This window comes from Notamacropus eugenii, chromosome 4 (genome assembly GCF_028372415.1).
Source record: "Notamacropus eugenii isolate mMacEug1 chromosome 4, mMacEug1.pri_v2, whole genome shotgun sequence".
Classification (NCBI taxonomy): Eukaryota; Metazoa; Chordata; class Mammalia; order Diprotodontia; family Macropodidae; genus Notamacropus; species Notamacropus eugenii.
The window spans coordinates 64,772,534-64,793,128 of record NC_092875.1 but is presented as its reverse complement, the minus strand read 5'-3'; the positions used below and the strand labels follow the sequence as shown (position 1 = coordinate 64,793,128).

The 20,595-nt window shown below is 41.5% G+C and overlaps 1 protein-coding gene across 16 annotated transcripts in view; it reads left to right on the top strand.

Moving 5' to 3' along the window:
- CSNK1G2 (casein kinase 1 gamma 2) overlaps positions 1-20,595 on the top strand; it is a 97,683-nt gene that overhangs the window by 47,703 nt on the left and 29,385 nt on the right. For all 16 annotated transcript variants that reach the window (XM_072601503.1, XM_072601510.1, XM_072601511.1 and 13 more), the window contains one exon: positions 2,287-2,769. In XM_072601503.1, coding sequence (XP_072457604.1) covers positions 2,583-2,769 — 187 coding nt within the window. In that variant the 5' untranslated portion in view covers positions 2,287-2,582. The remainder of the gene's footprint in view (positions 1-2,286; positions 2,770-20,595) is intronic.

Here is a 20,595-nt window from a genome sequence, read left to right as displayed (position 1 = left end):
TGTCCTGTTCAGGCAGGAAGATATTGGCAGTGAGTCAGGAAGACCTGGATTCGATTCCTAGCTCTTGCATTAAGTCTCTGTGTAACCTTGGGGCAAACCTTCTAGGCCTCATTTTTTCTCTTTTGTAAAATGAAAATATTAGACTTGGTATTTTGGAATTAGCTTCAGACTTCAAAAAAACTATTAAGATTCTATGAAAGTAAATAGACTTTGAGAAAGAAACTGTGTTCTTAATAATTGCAGGTAGTGAACTGTCTAGGCTTAGGCCAGAGAAAGTGCTCTTTGGAGTATACCACCTTGCTGTAAACTAATGCTGCTGAGTGGGGAGCCAAGTTTATTGTGGTCAGCCCTATTGCTATTAGCTACCACCTCTTGGAAAACAAAACTGAAAAGTGGCGTTTTTCCTCCGTACTATCCTAGAGCAGCCACTTTTCCAGTTTCTATTGGCTGTCCCTGCACTTTTGTACCCAAAGCTCTGCTCGACTCAAACCCCTAACTGCTACTGATCTTGAGCACCTTGGCTTCTTCCCCATGGCCCTGGCCTGGCCCTGCCCTTAGGCGACTGTGTGTACATTTGGCATGGTGCCTCGTCTTGACTTCCTCTGGCAGACTGCTGTCGAACCCATGGTTATGACTCCCCTGAGATCACTTCCTCCCTAAGAACAATGGAGGTATTTGTACACCTGCCTCTGAGGAAGCCCAGGGCCAGAGCTCCTTAGCTTTTGGGCCTTCTGGCCTTCCTTGGGTAGTTTTGGGTCAGAGCTGCTAGAAGCAGCCATTTGGACTTCCCCTGCTCTGACCTGTTGCTGTCCAGGCTGGTTTGTTCTGCTTCCCCCATCATCCTGTGGTGTTTTCCCAGTGAAGGATGTGTTAGGCACCAGTACGTGGGCGCGGCCATTCTTAGCTGATTCCTTGCCTGGCAAAGGACTGGCTTTCTTTGCTTTGTATTCTCTTGTCTTCTTTGCTCTTCCCTAGAAGTGTAAGAGGGTCAGCAAGAGAGTCAGGAGACCAGGTCAGTTCCTTTGTTTAGGACTTCCTCTGCACCGATAAAATGTTTTTAATATAGATAGAAGTAGAATCTTAGTGCCCAAAGTGGCCCGAGAGATCACATAATTCAAGTCTCCCGTTTTATGGAAAAAATGTAGCTCAGAGAGGGGCTTGTTCAAAGTGATCAATTATAAAATCACAGTTATAAGTGTCAGAGATTTAGGGTTAGAATTGAGGACCCCTAACCCCAATCTTTGCTTTACATCATATATTTCCTGTCCCTTTTTGACTTTCCTATTTGCACACGACATTTTGTGGCTCAGCAGGTGAGTGTACTGTCAGCTGTCTTACATTTGGGGGTAACTGAGGTGGTGGGATCCTATGATAGAGGTACTGGGGAGGGCTAGGGAGATAAACCTCAGATGCTAAGCCTTAGCATCAAGGCCCTTAATGAAAGAATTTGTTCTGTAAAACTTGAACTCAGTCAAAAGACCTGCACCCACGGACCTAGAAGGCCACATGTGGCCTTGAGGCTGCAGGTTTCCCAGCCATATGCTAGGGTCTCTTGCCCTGAATAACATTCTTCCTTATTTTGTCTGCCCCTCCCCTAATCCCTCCTATCCTCAAAGCTAGTCTAAATTTATTTATTAACTAGGAAGTGTTCCCAGTGTAGAGTGGTGGTCATTTCTTTCTCTAGCCTAAGATTGGTTAGGTATATGATTCTTAACAATTAACGCTGCTTTGTAATTTGTCTTATGGTATTGTATTAACTAACAGTGTATTGTTTCTTTACAGTTACCTTCTATAGGGCAGGAATCACATTTTATCCTTTATTTCACTAAATATCTGTTAGATGTATTAATTTTATGAACTGATTCTGATTTTATTGGCTTCAGTCTAGTATTTTCTTGGAGGAAAAAATATCATTTCTTGTTTTGTGGTGGTTTGATTTTGCAGAAATAAAGAGGAAACATTTTGGAAAGCACACTGGACTTATCTCAGGAGTTACTAATGGTCAGAGAGATTTAGGGACCTGCCAGATGTGTGATCCAGGTAGTAAGTAACTGAGCTAGGATTTGAACCCAGGAATACAAATCTAGAGCTTATTCTGCTTCCCTGCATCTGTTTTTACTTGTATGATGTATCATCTAGTTATTGTAAAGAAAGTACTTTATAAAGCTTAATGTGCTATAAAAATGGGAGTAGTTACTGCTGACATTGTCATTATTAATAGAACTACCAGTCTGAGTTTCCTAACTAATTTCTTCTGGTTTTTTGTTTGTTTTTTTTTTTGGTCAGCTGGGAGCCAAAGGATCTAAGCTGGAAGGAACCTTCCCACAGAATGCCTTCTCCACCAAAGAGCGACCTACAGGCAACAAAGATGAGAGCCACACTAGGACTTTGGAAACCACTAACATTTCAGTAGCTGGGAGCTTGTGGGTGACGTTTTCCCCTTCACCCCACCCACCGCCTCTGCCTTGGGCCGCAATGGTGTATTGATTGCAGAAGAACCACGCTTTGTCCTTGAGTTTCGGTGGATTAGGGTTTTGTATGGCAGCAGCGTAACCGTGGAGAGGCCAGGGTATCACAAACTTATGGATTTTGACAAGAGAGGAGGGAAAGGGGAGACGGAGGAAGGCAAAAGAATGGCCAAGACAGGGGGGGGAAGGAACACCCATGGCTGTCGGAATACGGGGACCAACTCGGGAGTCTTAATGGTGGGCCCCAATTTCCGGGTTGGGAAGAAGATCGGATGTGGCAATTTCGGGGAGCTCCGACTAGGTGAGAATGTTTTTAAACTTATGCATGCCTAGATCAGGAGATATAACATAAGGCATCAAATGTATTTATTTACAAAGCCTCCTTTGGGGAAGAGCAAAAAACTTAGATCCTTCTTGTCCCACTTGTAAAATATTATTGCCCACTCCCTTCCACCTCCATCCCCAGAAAAAAAATGATCATAGGGCTTTAGAGAAGTGAAAATTAGCTTTATTTGACAAATATGTTGGGGACCATCAACTTAGATAGGACTTTGGGCTAGTTCTCTTTGTTCCTCAGTTGTAAAAAGTGTCATTGCCAATACAATAGATAGCATTATTTTGAAGCAGAAGAACTAAAGAAGGAAACGGTTTCCCCTTCTTGCTCCCTGTTCTCCTATTCCAACTTATTCCTTTGGACAAATTGTTGGGGCAGAGGGTGGCTAGCTGCCAGTAAGCAGCCAGAGATCTGATCACTTATAAATGTTGGGGCTATTTTTAAAGGAGGCAGCAGCTATGAAATAGTCTGAGGTCATCGAATACATGCAGATCTTTACTTGAGTTCCCTCTTTCCCCAGAAAGAGTCTTCAAATGATTCCTTTTTCGTAGGCCCCAAACAGGACAAAGGGAAGCTGTTAACTGGTGTTAGCTCTGCTTCCCCTGGATCTTAGACTCAGTGCAGACTGTTAATCCAACTCCTCCTGCATTTATATGTAGGTGGGGAAGGGTCAGCATGGTATACCAGAATAGCCTCCAGATTCTCGCTCCTCCTCCCTCTTTTTTTCCTTCTCCCTCTTCCTGTCAAACAAGTATAAAATGGTGAATTTTCAGTTATCTGACATTCTTAGGATTTTAGATAGGGAAAAAGATTCAAAAGCCATCCAATCCAACTCCTTCATTTTACTGATGAGGAAACTAAGGCCCAGAGGTGAAATGACTTGCTAAAGGTCACACAGGTAGTAAGTGGTTAAGCAGTATATGAATATTAATAATAACAACCTGAACTTTTATTAGTTGACAGTTCTGTGTATCTCCAGCATGTTGGTAACTGATGGTTCAGATAGTGATTTCTAGGTTTTGAAATGCCATCCTAAAGAATGGTTTAATTATATTCAGTGTAGTTTTCATTTGGATTGCTTTTTATTATCTCATTCATTAAGTCTGGTGACCCATGATTTGTATATATGGCAACTCTTCAGTTCACCAGAGTCTTGGATCAACTGGATTTCCCAACCATAGAACAGAGCTTGCTCTAGGAACACTTCTCCTGTGTACAACTTTGTAAGTTTCTCTGTCTATAACAGAGCCAAGAGCTAGGAAGAAAGCAACCAGAGTACACGTACACTCCTCAGTGGATAACTTATCCCCTCAAACCTAGAAAAGCAATTATCTTTTTCATAATTTGGACAGTCCGTTTTCCCAACTCACAGTTGATAGGAGGGTACTTTAGTGGACATCTGGTGCAGCCCATATACTAAAGGAATCCTCATTATAACATACTGACATGTGGTCATCTAACTTCTGCTTGGATCAGTAAATCAACACTCATTTATTATTTATTGGAAATCTCCAAGGAAGGGAAACCCACCACCTCCCAAGGTGATTCATTCCACTTTGGGGCAGCTCTGATGGTTAAGAAGTTTGAATTGACACTAATTTCTCTCTTTGTAACTTCCCATTGCTCCCAGTTCTGCCCTTTGGGGCCGAACAGAGAAGTGTAGATAGGTCTTTTTCCACATGTTTGTCCTTGAAATACTTAGGGACAGCTCATATGATCCCAGTACTCTTTCCAAAGTAGAGGGGTGGGGAGGGAGAAGAATGTTTGTGGGTCTTAACAGCTGATGACTGAGTAGCAGGTTAGAAAAACTGTAAAAAGCAGACATCAAAACCGAACACTCTGTATATAAAGGGGAAGATGTGGTGAAAGGGTAAACAGTTTCACACCTTTCAAAAGAAGCAGAGCTTTAAAGGAATTAAGTAAATCTGTGCTGTCATTGCCAAGGATGCTTCTCTGTGTGGTGTAGATCATAATAGCCATCTACATCGTTCTCCTTTTGATCTTGCCTTTCCTTAAATCGTCCACAGAGGCATTATCCAGTACACGATTCTTTTACCATTGTACAGCCAACAAGGCAATGTGGGCTTTCTGTAAATGCCCCTCATAACTGGCAGACAGATGCCTCATGTCTCTGGTATAGGCATCCTTGATGTTGTGCATGTGTGATGGCAGCTTACAGTAGTGGAGGTTTACATTGATGCCGAGCTATCAATAAAAAGTTCAGTGTACTCTGTTTAATAAGGCAGGCAAGTATATAATCCTTGAGAGTAATTTCTCTTTTTTTTAGAATCATAATTTATTTTTTTCCCAGTTATATGTAGACATTTTTTAACATTCATACAAAAAAATTTTGAGTTCAAAATTTTCTCTTTTCTTTATCTCTTCCCTCCGAGACAGTAAGTAGTTTGATATAACTTATAATTGTTCAATCATGCAAAACATATTATCATATCAGTCGTATCATGAAAGAAGACACAAACCCAAAGGGGAAAAAAACCAAAAAATACAGAAAGTGGAAAAAATGTAGGCTTCAATCTGCATTTAAACTTTATCAGTTTTTTCTCTGGAGGTGGATAGCATTTTTCATCATGAGTCCTTAGGAATTATCTTAAATCATGATATTGCTGATATTAGCTACATATTATATGTATATTTCATATACATATAATATACATATATATATTAGCTGATATTCACAGTTGATCGTTGCACAGTGTTACTCTTACTGTGTACAGTGTTCTCCCGGTTCTGCTCACTTCACTTAGTATCAGTTCATGTAAGTCTTTCCAGCTTTTTCTAAAATTTGTCTGCTCTTCATTTCTTAGGGAACAGCAATATTCCATTATAGTCATATGCCACAGCTCGTTCAGCCATTCTCCACTTGATGGGTATTCCCTCAGTTTCCAACTTTTTGCCACTACAGAAAGAGCTTGTTAAAAATATTTTTGTACAAATAAGTTCTTTCCTTTTTTTAAATCTCTTTGGGACACAGACCTGATGGTAGTACTGTATGCACAGTTATAACACTTTAGGCATAGTCCCAGATTGCTCTCCAAAATGATTGGATCAGTTCACAACTCCACCAACAGTGCAGTAGTGTCTTGGGAGTAATTTCCATCACAAATGCTTAAAATAAAATATTTTGGTTGCAAGTTCTTGGCTCTCTAATATATCTTTTTTTAGTTCAGTTTTTTATTCGTATCTTACAAAAGATACTTAGTTAAAAAGACCACAAGTTCATGCTATCATCTGACTCTTCTTTGCTTCCTTTTTCTTTTCCTGGGCAGGAGCAGCAGCGTTGGTAGGAGCAGACCCTCCCACCGAGGGAGCTCCCGTTGCTGGGGCCAGTTTACTGACTCCTATACTGCATGTGAAATATCCAAAACATTGGACAGTGCCTATGCAAATTAACCCAGCCAGAAGGGTTCAGCATTTACAACTGCTGCTCTAATGAGTGCTTTAATCTATCCTACATGGCAGTGATCTTAAATCATTGTGAAGAATGAGGTCAGAATAGATAGAGATGTGTACTGCCTTTGAGATGACCATTTTACAGGCTGGACAGGTGGAGACTGTTGCTTGTAGTGATACTGATGACCAACTAAAGTGCAGGTTTAACTCCCTCAGAGCTTCTGAGAAAGGACTGAGTACCTTAGAGACAGCTGAGTAGAAAGCATTTTAAGATTTTTAAATATTCAGTAAGATTTTAACTCCTCAGAATTTTGGGGTAGGAGTTGTTATAAAGAGGAAGTAAGAAGTGATTCTTCATTTTATGAAAAATTCATAATAGGGTTTTTAAAAATCCCAGCCAATTTTCCCTAATGCATGTAAAACATGTAATTTTGAATGGTTGATGAGTTGTGATGTGCACTGACAGAGTATCTACATTGATATGGTCATAAAACATAGAATTAAAATTTATGCCCAGCTTTTCCTAGAGCTGTATCTGTTCCACATAGTGGGATTAACTTCTACAGTATTTGTGTCTATAAGCATGTTTCTCACAGGCTTTGGAAGAAGTTCTCAACAATGATATTGCTTTCAGTTTAGAGTCCTGGTTAGATACATGAATTTGAGACCCTGAGAGTCTAGAGGTAGAAGTCTGGTCTGTCCAGAAGACAGGACATTTGCCTTAACAGAACTTCCTGTGTATGCTGCTACCCTTACCACTAGTTGATTGACCAAGCTACCCAAGGCTTTGGTCTGGTGTATATCCCACAACTTATATTCTACCTGTTTATCTCTGTCCCTGAACTACCTTCCCTTATTGTCAGGGGATGAGATCCTGTGAATTCATTGGCCTGTTGGTAGTCAGATTATTGGTCTAGCTGTGTGTGCTTTCTCCTGATGGAAATCCTTATAACCATTGTTTCCAAAGAGGGTTCTGGAATGTCACCAAGGACCTCTGCCTAAATGCCAAGTTCTTAAAACTGGTGGCCTCTTGACTCCTTGCATTTACATAAGTAAGAGCCAATTGTCTTTTAAACTAGCCCTGATTCATTTGCTTTTAGTATGTCTGGAGCTACCAGTCTTAACACAGACTGTGAAGAGGAGCCATTGTAGCAGCCAGGCTGTTCTCCTCATGATCAGAAAGGCAATATGGCATAGTGGAAAGAGAACCAGACTTGGAGTCAGGAGACCAAAATGCCACTTCAAAGCTATGTGACCTGGGACAGGTCATTTCTCCTCTGAGCCTTCTTTTTTATCAGCTATAAAATAAGGAGAGTTAATGCTTGTATCACCTGCCAGATTTGTTTTGAGTAAGACCCTTTGTAAACCCTTTAGTGTTGTAAAATAGGAATATCATTAAGGTAATGACATTGATTGTTGGCAAACATTTATTAATGTTTACTACTCTTACTATGTGCTGAGTGCTGGATATAGCTACCAAGAAAGGCAAAAGACAATCTGTTCTCAAGGAGCTCACAGTGTGAAGTATAGCTCCCATTTCTGTGTTAGCTGATCTTGTTTACAAACAATAATAAAACATTAAGTTTCTTCATGGTGCAGAGTGCAATCTCTGTGCTAGAGCTTCAATAAGACTTGGCCTGTTTCCCGATGGAGATTAATTCTAGTAAGGGAATAAGATACAAACTGACATAACTCTACCACATGATATGTCAGTAAAGAGTTACAAAACAAAATGCTTGGGGAAGGTCTTCAGCAATGAGGGATCACAGAAAGATGTTTTCTTTGCAGCAGCTTTTGGAGGTGGTAGCAATGTTAGTCTCGTTTCACAGATGAGGAAACTGGGGACTTGCCAACAAAAAACTACACAGAGCTGTTGTAACAAATGCTTGTAAAGTGTAAGGTGATACAGAAATCCGAGCTGTTGTTGTCATTCACTTTGACCCTTTGAAAGTCACTTCTGTGAGTAATGGCAAAGGATAGTGGTCAGCTGGGGGGGGAGGAACAGAAGTCACTTTTCTTTTTTTTTAATAATCATGTGAACACAAGGAGGCAAATTTGATCTCTGAGGTGTCACCGTGACTTAAAAGACCTATGACTGGAACATGACTCTGGAAGGCTATACCTTCAGAAGAAACAGGATAGGTAAAAGTGGGGTAAAGTAAACCTTGCATCCTAAGAAGATACATTTGTGAGTTGGAATCCAAGAACCAGAGATGGGGCGCTTTCTGGTAGAAAATGAGAGCAATTATGATATTGGACTATACTACACACCACCTAGATAGAAAAAAGAAGTGGATGAAAAGTTTAGAGATGTGAATTTTATATCTGACAAAGTCATGATATAATAGCACAAGATTTCAGTTGTCTGAAAATCTGCCATAATTCTCTGTGCTAAAAGCAGAGCAGTTGATAATTTCTTAACTACTGTTAGTGATGATCTCAGTTAACAAAAGTAAATTCTCATCAACAGGTCGGAAACTGATTGGTAGAGCGTATAGAATGGGAACCTTAGTGGCATGTGAGCGCTCCCTCTTAGAATTTGTGATCGAGTTGGAGAGGGAAGCTGGGTGTATAGTCTGACATGTACCCTCTCCAGGAGAGGGTATAGAGGAAAGCTCCCCTGAACTAAAAATCATTGAGGAATCAGTTCATTAGTCCACGATATGAAGGACCCTACTGCATACTGGGCATTGTTCTAGGGGACTTAGCCCAAAGAATAAAGCAACCCTTATTATTGGGGAAGGTAAAAAGTATACACATGCCACATATATATGTATGTATGTGTATATATATATATTTGTATAGTGAAGAATCAAATACACAGTTACATACAGGGAAGTAGGGGAGGGGGAACACCAGCAGTTGGGGGAATTAGGAAAGGCTTCATTCATAAGATGGTGGCTTGAGCCACATTGAAAGAAAGTGAGGCATAGGTAAGGAACGATTGTAGTTCAGGTGTGTTAGATGGCCCATGCAAAGGCATAGAGATGGGAGATGGAGTGTTATGTGTGAGGAACAAAGGCCAGTTTAGCTCAATCACAACGGTGTGGGAGAGGAAGTGTCCAGTGAGGTTGGAAAGAAGGTAGAACTTTAAACGCTAAACAGGAGTGTCTATTTGATTCTAGAGATAGGAGGGAGCTACTAGAGTTGGTTGACAAGGAGAGTTGCATGTAAGGTTTGTGATTAGGGAAAATATTTTAGCAGCAGCATGCAGAATGAAGTGTGGAGACCTGAAGCAGGGAGGCCAATTACAGTAACCTAGGTGGGAGGTAGTGAGGGTCTAACTAAGGCAGTAGCTATGTGAATAGAGAAAAAGGGTTGGATGTGAGATATGTAAGTAGAAACCAGGTTGGTAATAAGTGAGGAATCCAGGATGATGTCAAAGGTGCCAGCCTAGAAAGCTGGAATGATAATGGTACCTTTGATAGAAACAGGGAAATTTGAAAGTGGGGTAGTGGGGAAAGGTAATGAGTCCGGTTTGGGCTATATTGCACGTAAGCCATCTCTAGCACATCCAGGACTGAAGCTCAAGTGGATGGGAGGCATTCAAGAGGAATTGGACTTGTGGTCCTTAGCTCCAGGGGATTGAACTGGGGTGGGGGGGCAAGGAAAATATACTAACAGGAGGTATGGAGGTGGAATGGGCTGCCTAGGAAAGTAGCGGGTTCCTCCTAAAAAAAGTTTTCAAACATTTTTGGTCATTACCAACGTGTGGGAATTAGACTACACAATTTTGTCACAATAGTCTTCTTTTCCTTTTTGTCTATTATTAAGGGGAGGTTGTAAGGAGAGTGTGGGTAGAATAGGGCTCCTCATTCTCCCACTGCCTCCCCACACTCCAAAAAAAGAAAAAGAATGACAGAAAGACTCATGTAGGCAGGACAGCTGCACAGAGGTGGTCATCATACCCTTCATCCTGCCATCACCCACCAAGGCATTACTTCCTTGTTCATGATCTCTGAAATTCCCGGGTCTCATCACAGTCTGTTGTCATTCTGCCTCATTCTGGGTCATTACTCTTGCACTAACCATACTTTCTTCCCTTTCCCATCTCGACCCCTGAATGGACCAGTTCTACTCTACACTGTCCTCTCAAGTCCCTTGTCCCCTTATATCACCAGTCCTGCCCTTTGAAGAGTCCTAGTTGATTCCCTGACTCTTTGCCATTGCCCTTATGCACCTGCTTCTGAAGGAAGGTAGGGAAAATCACAAAACCATGCTGACTTAAGTCCACTACAGATTTATACTACTTAACTTTAACTGGGCCTCACTATACTAAACTAGTCCCACTCACCATAGTGACTCTTCCAGACCTTTTTATCCTTCCTCAAACCTCCTTTGGTTCCCCTTCCCCCTTCCCTTTTAGCTAAGACTGTTGCCTCATAGTTCACTGAAACATTTTAGACCATTTACTGAGAACTCCATCTTCATATTACATCACATCTCCTTCATCCCTGTCTCACATGAAGAGGTGACCCTTCTTGCCAAAGCTTACCCCTTTACATGAATAAGTGATCCCATTCCATGTCCTCTTCTGCAACAGATTGCTTCCTCTGTCTTTCCCACTCTCTCATTTATCTTCTGTCTCTCCCAGTATACTAGCTGCTTCCTTCTGCCTTAAAACATGCTCATGTTTGTAAGGAGACCCTTACTTGATCCTTTTATCCTCAGTCACTTTTGTCCCACCTTCTTCCTGCCTCTTATGCTTAAGCTCCTTGAGGCCACCTACAAAGCTCTCCCACCTAGCCTCCTGGCTCCTTTCACACAATATGCTATCTGTTTTCTGTCTCTTATGCATGGAATGCTCTCCCTTCCTATTCCCACCTCCAGGAAACCTTTCCAGACCTGTCTTAATTCTGTTGATCATTTCCTATTCGTCCCTTGAAAAGCTTATTTGTACATGGCTGTTTTCATGTTGTTTTCCCATTAGATTGCAAGCAAGGACTGCCTCCTTTGTCTCTCCAGCATTTAGCATAGTAGCACATAGCACTTAGAGGAGCTTAATGTTATGGCTACAGGGTGTGAGAGGAGGGAGTTTACCATCCAGTCCTCTCCTGGAAGTGCTCATTTTATTTGGTATTAGTTTAGAATAAAAATAAAATTGAAATTGAAAAGCAAAAGTGAGCCAGAGACTAGTATGTTATAGGAGTTTTTTTTTAGGTATGTGTCAAGACAGAGTCACCACTGAGGTCCTTTTTATCTCTGGAGGTGTATAATTCTGAATCTTTGAATCTCAGAGCCGGAAAAAATCTCAGGATACCAATTGGTCCTGAACAAGATTCCTTGACATGACATCCCTAGTGTGGTCATCCAACCTCTAGGCACTTGTAGTACGTAGGCCTTCATGAGTCACTTTCCTAAGACATACCTTTGCCCTTCTGGCAGTGCTCTGTTCCCAAGTTTTTTCAGGTACTGAACTGAAATTTAGCACCTCTATACGTTCTACCATCTAGTCACTGATGTTACAGTGAATTCTGCCCTTTGGAACCAAACAGAATTAATCTAACTTCTCTTCCCATAATAACTTTTCATAAGTTGAAGGTAGTGACTTTTTCTTTCTACCTTTTTCCCCTTCAGCCTAAATGATTTCAGTTCTTCCAGCCATTTGTTTTCATAGACCTTTTCTCATCTCATTCCATTTTCTTTGTGCACATGCCAGTTTGTGTTTCTTTAAGGAGCCTGTCTGCCCAGCATGGAACACAATTCAAACCAACTTGGCCTTGGGACAGTGAGCTCTTATTCTCTCAGTGCAGACTCAGGTGACATTAGCATCCGCGTCTGCCACATCCTGTTGACTGTCATTGTGCTTGTGTTTCACTAAGATGTCAAACTCCATGTGCTCCCTGTTCAGTTCAGAATCAAATATACAGTGCTCTGGCTTTTAAAGGCCTTCACAACCTGCCCTTTCCACGTCCCTGGCCTTCTTGCTTCTCCGTGTACACAAAACTCAGTCTTCTGACTCTGTGACTTTTCTCTGGTTGTGCCTCAAAGCTGGAATGCTTCTCTTCCTCACCTCTGCCTCCTGGCTTCCTTGAAGACTCAGCTCAAGTCTTGTCATCTGTAGGTTCTTTTCCAGATTCCTCCAGGCCTCTGCCCTGCTTATCTTTCATTTATACCACATATGTTTGAGTTTACTTTTTTTTTTTTACATGTAGTCATCTCCACTAGAATATGAAGCTCCATAAGAACAGGAAGCTTTTTGTGCCTTTCTTTGTATATCCACAGCTTAGCACTGAACCCGACACATAGGAATCATTTAATAAATGTTTGTTGACTAAAATCAGGCCTATTCCATGTGAACTGCACCGTCTAAACATCCCGCCAGTGGCTTAGATACATTTCTTCCCAATTCCATACCAGCCATCTCAATATGTGGGATACAGAGAAGCCGAAATTATAGGTACCAAATAGGTGGCACTTATTCTCTGTATTGCTTTACATCAAAAAAAGTATGGCTTCACAGGTTTTTTTTCCCCCACTGTTTCCATATTTCTCCTGTCAAATAAGTATCTGTAACAGGAACCATGCTAGGTTCTAGAGATAAGAAATTGTTCTGTGTCAGCTCAGCTAGCATCCTTTTGGACAAGACAACGAGTACATATGTAAATATATGCACACGATTTGCAAAGTAAATACAAGGTTGTTTGGAAGGGCCCTAGGGCTCTTTCCTAAGAGGAGAGAAATCAGGAAAGACATTGTATAGAACTGTTGTTCCTTAAAGAAAGTGAGGAATTCCATGGAGTAGAGGTCAGGATAGACTGTATTCCAGTTACAGGATATAACTGGTGCCTTTGTATAAGGAACAGAGAACTTCCAGTTTGGCTCTGATGTAGGAAGTGTGAAGGAAGATTTGAAGAAGCTGGCACCATTTTGTAGAGGATTTTAAAAATCAAATGGAAGTGATTCTGCTTCATACTAGAGATAATGAGGTGGCACATGGTTGGGAACATCACTTTGGCAGCGAAGAATAGGTAGGAGTGGGAAGATGTCTCATTGTAGTAGACAAGCCTGCATTTGAACCAGAGGTCTAACCAATGTGCCTTTTGGGGAGAGGACAAAGGGAGAAAGTAATCCCAGTCCTCATTCTTCTCCACCCCTTTGCTGTAGCCTTTAATATTCTTGGTCACCTTCTCCTCCTTGTCTTTAGGTTTTCAGGATTCCATTCCCTCCTGTTCTTCTACCTCTCTAACCTCTCCTGTTGACCCCTCCTCCAGAACATCCCTCTAACCGTAGGTGTTCCTCAGAGTTCTGTCCTGGGCTGTCTCCTCTTCCTCTTTCATTTTACATAATGATCTCATCAACTCGCATAGATTTAATTACCCTCTATGTGCTGATGATTCTCAGACCTACCTATCCTGCCCTACCCAGTCTCTCTGCCGACGTTTCTAACTCCCTTTCAGGCGTCGTCAACTGGATGATCTGCAGGCATCTTAAACTCAGCTTGTTCAAACTGAACTCATTATCTTTCTCCTTAAACCTTCCCCCTAACCCCACTTTGCCATTACTCTAGAAGGCAGCATCATCTTCCCAGTCCCTCATCCTGTGTACTCAAATAGGACCAGTGACATGATGTCTGCTGTGGCTGATCAGTCTAATGTGAGCTCAAAAGTCTCTCCCACAGGTCAGGCACAAATAGTTCATTTGAACACTTAGATTGAAGATGTGTCTAGATTTGTATAGCTCACATTTCCCTTGTGCTACTGCAGTTCTGCTTTACTCATAGAGTATAGGCGTCTTTGGGCATACCATTCCTAAAGCATAGGTCTAATCATGTCATCCCCTACTCAGTAAACTCCAGTGGCTTCCTAGTACCTCTAAGAGTAGATGCAAAATCTTCTGTTTGATATTCAAAGCCCTTTATAACCCAGCCCCCCCTACCTTTTTAGTCTTCCTACACTTCCTAGCACAGAGACATTGGCCTCCTGGCTGTTCCATGAACAATACACTCCATCTTTCAGCTCTTAGGCATTTTCTCTGACTGATCCCCATACCTGGAATGCTTTTCCCCCTTTAATAAATCTAATCTTCGACAAATAGCCTTCCCCAGTCCCTCTTAATTCCAGTGCCTTCTTCTGTTAATTATCTCCTAAATTTCCTATGTGGGGGTGTGTGTGGTTTGCTTTGTATGGATTTTGTATGTTGTGTGTCCTCCCCTCCCACCCTTTTAGATGGTAAGCTCCTTGAGGGTGAGGACTGTCTTTTGCCTCTTTGTATCCTTAGCACTTAGCACAGTGCCTAGTATACAGTAGGCACTTAATAAATATTTATTGAATAATATAAAGTACAGGAGAAGCAGAGAATAGTGAGGGGACATGGAGGAAATTGATGGAGAACCACAGAGGGCACTCCAGGTCTACTGAGTCTGAGTTGAGTGTATCTTGCAGTTTTCAGCATGTATGCATGTGCAAGCACACATCATACATGGATTTTTCTGCCCTGCCCTTGGTAGTATGAAATGAGAGCATGTATGTAAGGATGCTTTGTGACCATTTTACAGGTATTTTTCAAGGTGAATTATGAAGTATGAAGAACTAGGGTGGTACGAGGTGCAGGGGGCGCCATTGAGTGCCATAAGTCATGAGATGGTTTTCTTAATTTGTCTCCCTGCTTCTGGCTTCTCCCTTCTTCATTCTGTCTTCCACACAGCTGCTGAAATCATCTTAAAGGGCCTCACCATGTTATTCAACTGCTCATAAACCCTCAGTGACTCCCTGTGGCCTACAGGACTAAAGTGGAAACTTCTCATTCTCACAGATAAAGCCCTCTCTGATCTGACTCTGATCTGACTCTGGCCTGCTTGTCCAGACTTTGTGTTAGTGCATTTCATAAATTCTATGTTTGAACCAGTTTCTGAGATCTGCGTTCTAGCTCTCATCTCTCTGTACCTTCCTGATACCTGGAACTGTCCCTCATTTTATAATCCTTTCCTTCCTACTAGACTGTGCTCTGATGCTTAACCGACCCTCCTCCCCGAGGTGGTCCCTCCTCAGATGACTTTGCATTTACTTTTTTTCATACCTGTATTGTCCCAGTAGAATGTGTAATTTCCCTGAGGGCAAGGAGTGTTTTATTTTTGTCTGTCTTTAGGGTCTAGAACTATACCTTGTGTATGTTAGATATTTAAATGTTTGAATTAAATGAAACATGTTAGCATTTCATCAACCTTTTATAAGACCATAGAATTCAGAGTTGAAACAGACTTCAGAGATAATCTATTCTACCTCATCCCCATTTTACAGATGAGGAATATGAGGCTCAAGAAATTTCAGGAGTTTACCTGTTGTTTCTTTTTGTAAAAATTTGTTTATTTGTTTTCAGTTTTCTACAATCACTTCCATAAGTCTTAAATTTTCTCCCCCTTCCCTCCCCACTCCATGGCATGCAATCCTATATGGGTTCTACACATACATTCTTATTAAATACATTTTCACATTAGTCATGTTGTATTGAAGAATTAAAATGAATGGGAGAAGCCGTGAGAAAAACCAAACCAAAACAACATAAAGTAGTCTGCTTCATTCTGTCTTCCAATTCCATAGTTCTTTCTCTGATTGTGGATAGCATTTTGCTTCAAGAGTCCTTTGGGAATGTTTTAGGTCCTTGCATTGCTGTGAAGGGCTTAGTCTATCAGAAACGGCCCTTGCACACTGTGGTTGTTGCTGTGTGCCAAGTTCTCCTGGTTCTGCATCTTTCACTCAGCATCAGATCATATAAGCCTTTCCAGGCCTCTCTGAAGTCTTCCTGTTCATCATTTCTTATAGCACAATAGTATTCCATTACATTCATATATCATAACTTTTTTCAACCATTTCCCAATTGATGGACATCCCCTCGATTTCCAGTTCTTTGCCACCACAAAGAGAGCTGCTATAAATATTTTTGTATATATGGGACCTTTTCCCATTTTTACGATCTCTTTGAGATACAGTCCTAGAAGCGATACTGCTGAGTCAAAGGGTATGCACATTTTTGTAGCCCTTTGGGCATAGTTCCAAATTGCTCTCCAGTATGGTTGGGTCAGCTCACAGCTCCACCAACAATGAATTAGTGTTCCAACTCTCCCACACATCTTCTCCAACATTTATCATCTTTCTGTTTTGTCATGTTAACCAATCTGCTAGGTGTGATGCAGTACCTCAGAGTTGTTTTGATTTACATCTCTCTAATCAGTAGTGATTTAGAGCATTTCTTCATATGACTATAGATAGCTTTAATTTCTTCCTCTGAAAATTGCCTGTCCATATCCTTTGACCGTTTATCAATTGGAGAATGACATGTATTCTTGTAAATTTGACTCAGTTCTCTATATATTTTAGAAATGAGGCCTTTATCACAGACACTAGTTGCAAAAATTCTTTCTCATTTTTCTGCTTCCCTTCTAATTTTGGTTTCATTGGGTTTGTTTGTGCAAAAACTTTTCAATTTAATGTGATCAAAATTATCCATGTTGCACTACCTATTATTTCATGGTCAGTAGCCCAGTTGGGACTATGTCATGCTGTCCTGGGATCACCTTAAGACTCTTTCCCAGAATCAACAGGTTGCAGACAATGTTCTTATTTGACAGATGGGAAACCAGGGCACTGGCTTTGCCCAAGGTTGCCCAGGGAGTCTCTTGGGTCTCCTGGTGGAACCCAGGTCTCCTGACTCTGAGACTTACACCTTTCCCCCATACATTGCCCTTTGGGGTAGGATCTAAGCATCTTAGATCAAATTCTTCCCTGCTGAATAGGGTTATAATACAAGACCAGGAGGCTGGCATTCTTGGGGTTGAAGGAGGAACTTAACTAGTTTTTCTGTTTCTGGGGCACTCCAGATGTGCCTCAGATCCAGGGATCCTCCTAACTAACCAGAGGGACCATGGGGTCCAAAAATGCTCAGGAAGCACCTGGCACTTGGTTAAGGGAGAGAGCCCCACTGACACCTCCATCTAAAGGGGTTTTAGATGGAATCCATTGGGTCCATCAGCTGTCATTGGAAAAGGTAAGGAGAAAATTGAATAGATTTGTTATCAGTCTTGTTTGGGGGACTAGTCTGAAAACCAGGCGAGATAACTGCATCTGGGGATGGAATGTGTCATTTGGATGAATTAATTCTTGATGTTTTTCAAAGGAGAGCTTGGCTTCAGCTGAGGGTATCTGGAAAATAAGTTGTTCTACAGGGAGCAAGCACTCTTTGTTCCCATGAGCTGGGTCAGAACGGCTCATAGACTGACAAATCTCACAGCCCAACTTGTCTCATTATCTTTGGAAATATGTCCATTTCCAAAATCCCTTAAAGATGGGCTCTGCTTGACCTCTAAAGGAAGCCCCTTGCATCATTAGACCCCTTATACTAGAAAGCTTTTCCTTTTATGGAGCTGAAATCTGTTTTACTATATTCCCCTCCCCTCTTCCTGTTTGTCTCCTAGAGCTGCATTTAACAACTTTACTCCTGCTTCCCCCATGATAGTCTTTTAGATAATTGGAGGAAGTGATAAGCTCCCCTAAATTCTTTCTTCAGGGTAACCTCCCCGGTTCCTTCCTTCAGTGCTTGGTCTTCTAGCCCCCTCCCTATACTGCTTGCCTTCCTCTAGCTTCATTTCAGCCTTTCTCTCTCTCTTGTGGATTGTGGCTTTGTGACATGCGTGCAGAAGGAGACACAGTTGTCTGACCAAAGCAGATGACAGTAACTCTGCACTCCCTTGTTCCAAATGCCTTATTTGCCCTTAAGTTGTGGTGCTTAAAGCTCAGAATCTTTATTCACTCCCCCCCTCCCCCCCATCTGAGCTCTTGACAAAAGGATAGACAGATGGGAGGCCCAGGTAGAAAGCTTATTTGTCTAATGTCACAGAGCCTAGGGCCTGCCTTCATCACCCCAGGTTCATTGCTTCTGCTCTGAGCATTCTGATCCAGTTTTGAGTCCCATTGCTGAGGCTGGCACCCATATAAAGGGGCTCTTGCAGAATAGGGAAAAAACATTCTTGCACCATTTCTTGGGAAAGAGAACAGGTATGCTGAACTACCCTTTCATGGTGGACTAGACCATGAAAATGAGTTAGTTGTTCTTAAAACAAGATAGCTGTTACTGTAGGCAACATTCTCTTGGTTCTTCTTATTTCACTCTGAAGCCCATACATTGCACAACAATAGGTCCCTGCCCAAAACCCACTTAATGGCTCTTTTTTGGGACCCTCCTGGCTTGAGTGATTATCAATAGTAACTGTGGCTCTTTCCCTCTCTCACCTTGATTTCCTTTTTTTTTTTCTTTTGCTCATTAAAGGGGCCATTCCCTGATTACTTCTTAAAGAGGCCTATTAACTGAATGGGCATTACCTCATTTCTAAGTGAATACCTGAATAGAACAAGGTCTCCCATTGCATCATGGGCCATCTCTAGTCATCCTGATGAATATCTGGTCACTGGACCCAGATAGCTCAGGAAGAGACAGTGAGGCTGGTGAGCTGCACAGTCCTCACTCACTCAAAACAAAGTCCAGTGCAAGTCATGTCATCATTTCTCTGATGGCGTGGTCTTCTTCGAAAACAAAGGATGAACATTCACATACAAAAAAAACCCATCATTGAGTGTGTCTCCCAGAGATTGTGATTAAATATAGCAGCTTTAGGGTGAGAATCTTACCAGTTGGGCCCTTGTGGAGTGATAGAATTGTACTCTAAAAGAAGCTTGTGAATACTATACTAAAAAATAGCTTCCATTTTTAAAACTAAATTTTATTTATTTTATTATTGCCTGCATTTCTCACTGCTCCTCTCCTAGAGAGCTGTCCTTTAAAATAAATGGAGTGGGGGAGAGGAAAATTTCAGCAAAACTAAAAAGCTTATCACAAAAAAGTCTTAGGTGATATACCATGTTCTGCACCCATGGCCTTCTCCACAGAGAAACGGAGGGAGGTGTCTATTAATAATAACCAGACTTGGTGATAATGCTGAATATTCAGTTTCAGTTGTTTTGTTGTTCTTTCCATTTTCACTGTTACTGTGTGTAAATCTTTCCATGTTCCTCTGTATCATCACATTCACCATTTCTTATGGTACATATTCCATTATGTTCATGTACCATCATTTGTCTGTTCTCTAGTAAATGGGTATACACTTTGTTTCCATTTCCTTGTTACTGTAAAAAAAAAAAGTGCCACTATATTTTTTTCATTAACTTCCTTATCTTTCCATAACATTGCTGAACGTTGGTAGTGAGAGGGACCTTAGTATACCAAGTGTCCGATCTGGAAGTGTTCTTTGAATAGTGTCAAATGTAAAGGATAAGGGAACCTAGATACCATCTAGTCTTTCCCTCCTCGTTACAAAAGAGAAACCTCTCTAGAGAAGGGAGGTCCCCTAGGGAGATAATAGCAAAGTCAAGAAGACTGGTCCCTATTAATTTGGTGATTTTTACACCCAAGTGATACCCTCTCCTTTTGCTTCCATGCTTACTGTAACGGGTCAAACCCAGGCAGATTGCCCCACCTTTTTCTGCGAACATTATTAACATCCCTGTGATTTAGACACCTCACTTCAGTCCCTATGCTCTCAGTTGCTGCTGGGAGAATATGTTCATTTTTTTTCCAGAAACTTTTGTTTTTGATATGAGAGACTCTTCTAATGTTTAGCCCATCAGGTTCCACACTGATGGCAGCTGGGAGGATTTCTACTTAGACTTGGAACTCAAAAGCTCTGCTTTTCTTCCATTCCCTCAACTCTTTTATTGTAATACTTTGTGATTGCAATTGTAATTACATTGTATTATATCACATTATAATACCTTCCTTGGAAGATCAAGGAAAAGAATAATAGTAGGGGGAAAGACAGCAGATTGAAAATGATTCCTTCCTTTGGGACTGTTCGTGGATACTATGCCCTGGGCTCTGAGTCCTTCCCTCCATCCCCTTTAACTCCAGTGAATATGCTCATTTCCTTGAGTTTGATGGGCCAGCATGGACACAGCCTATATCAGCTCAGCTCCGCGCAAGGCACTGGTACCTCCCTGGTGGTTGAGCATCCTGCTGCAGAACCGATTAGCCCTGCTGGCCTATGGAAATGAACATTTTTCAAGAGGCCAGATGAGAGGGAGTGACTCACCACTGAGTGAACTTTGATCCATCTGGAGGAAAGAGTATTGAATATGACGCACAAAACCTGTGAGAGCCCAGCATGGCCAAGGACAGCCTCTTCCTGTCTGGCCACAGGGTGCTTCTGAGGGATTAGGACCAGAGAACAGTATTGGTCCCAGCACTGCCACACTTATTCCTTACTGTCAGTCTTTTGGAACTAGACATAGCTACCCTTTGTAGTGGCAGGCAATATTAATTTGGCCTTGTCAAGTAATTATAATAGTAAAAGATCCTTTGAATTTTACTCCCCTTTCCAAAGCTATTTCCATTTGT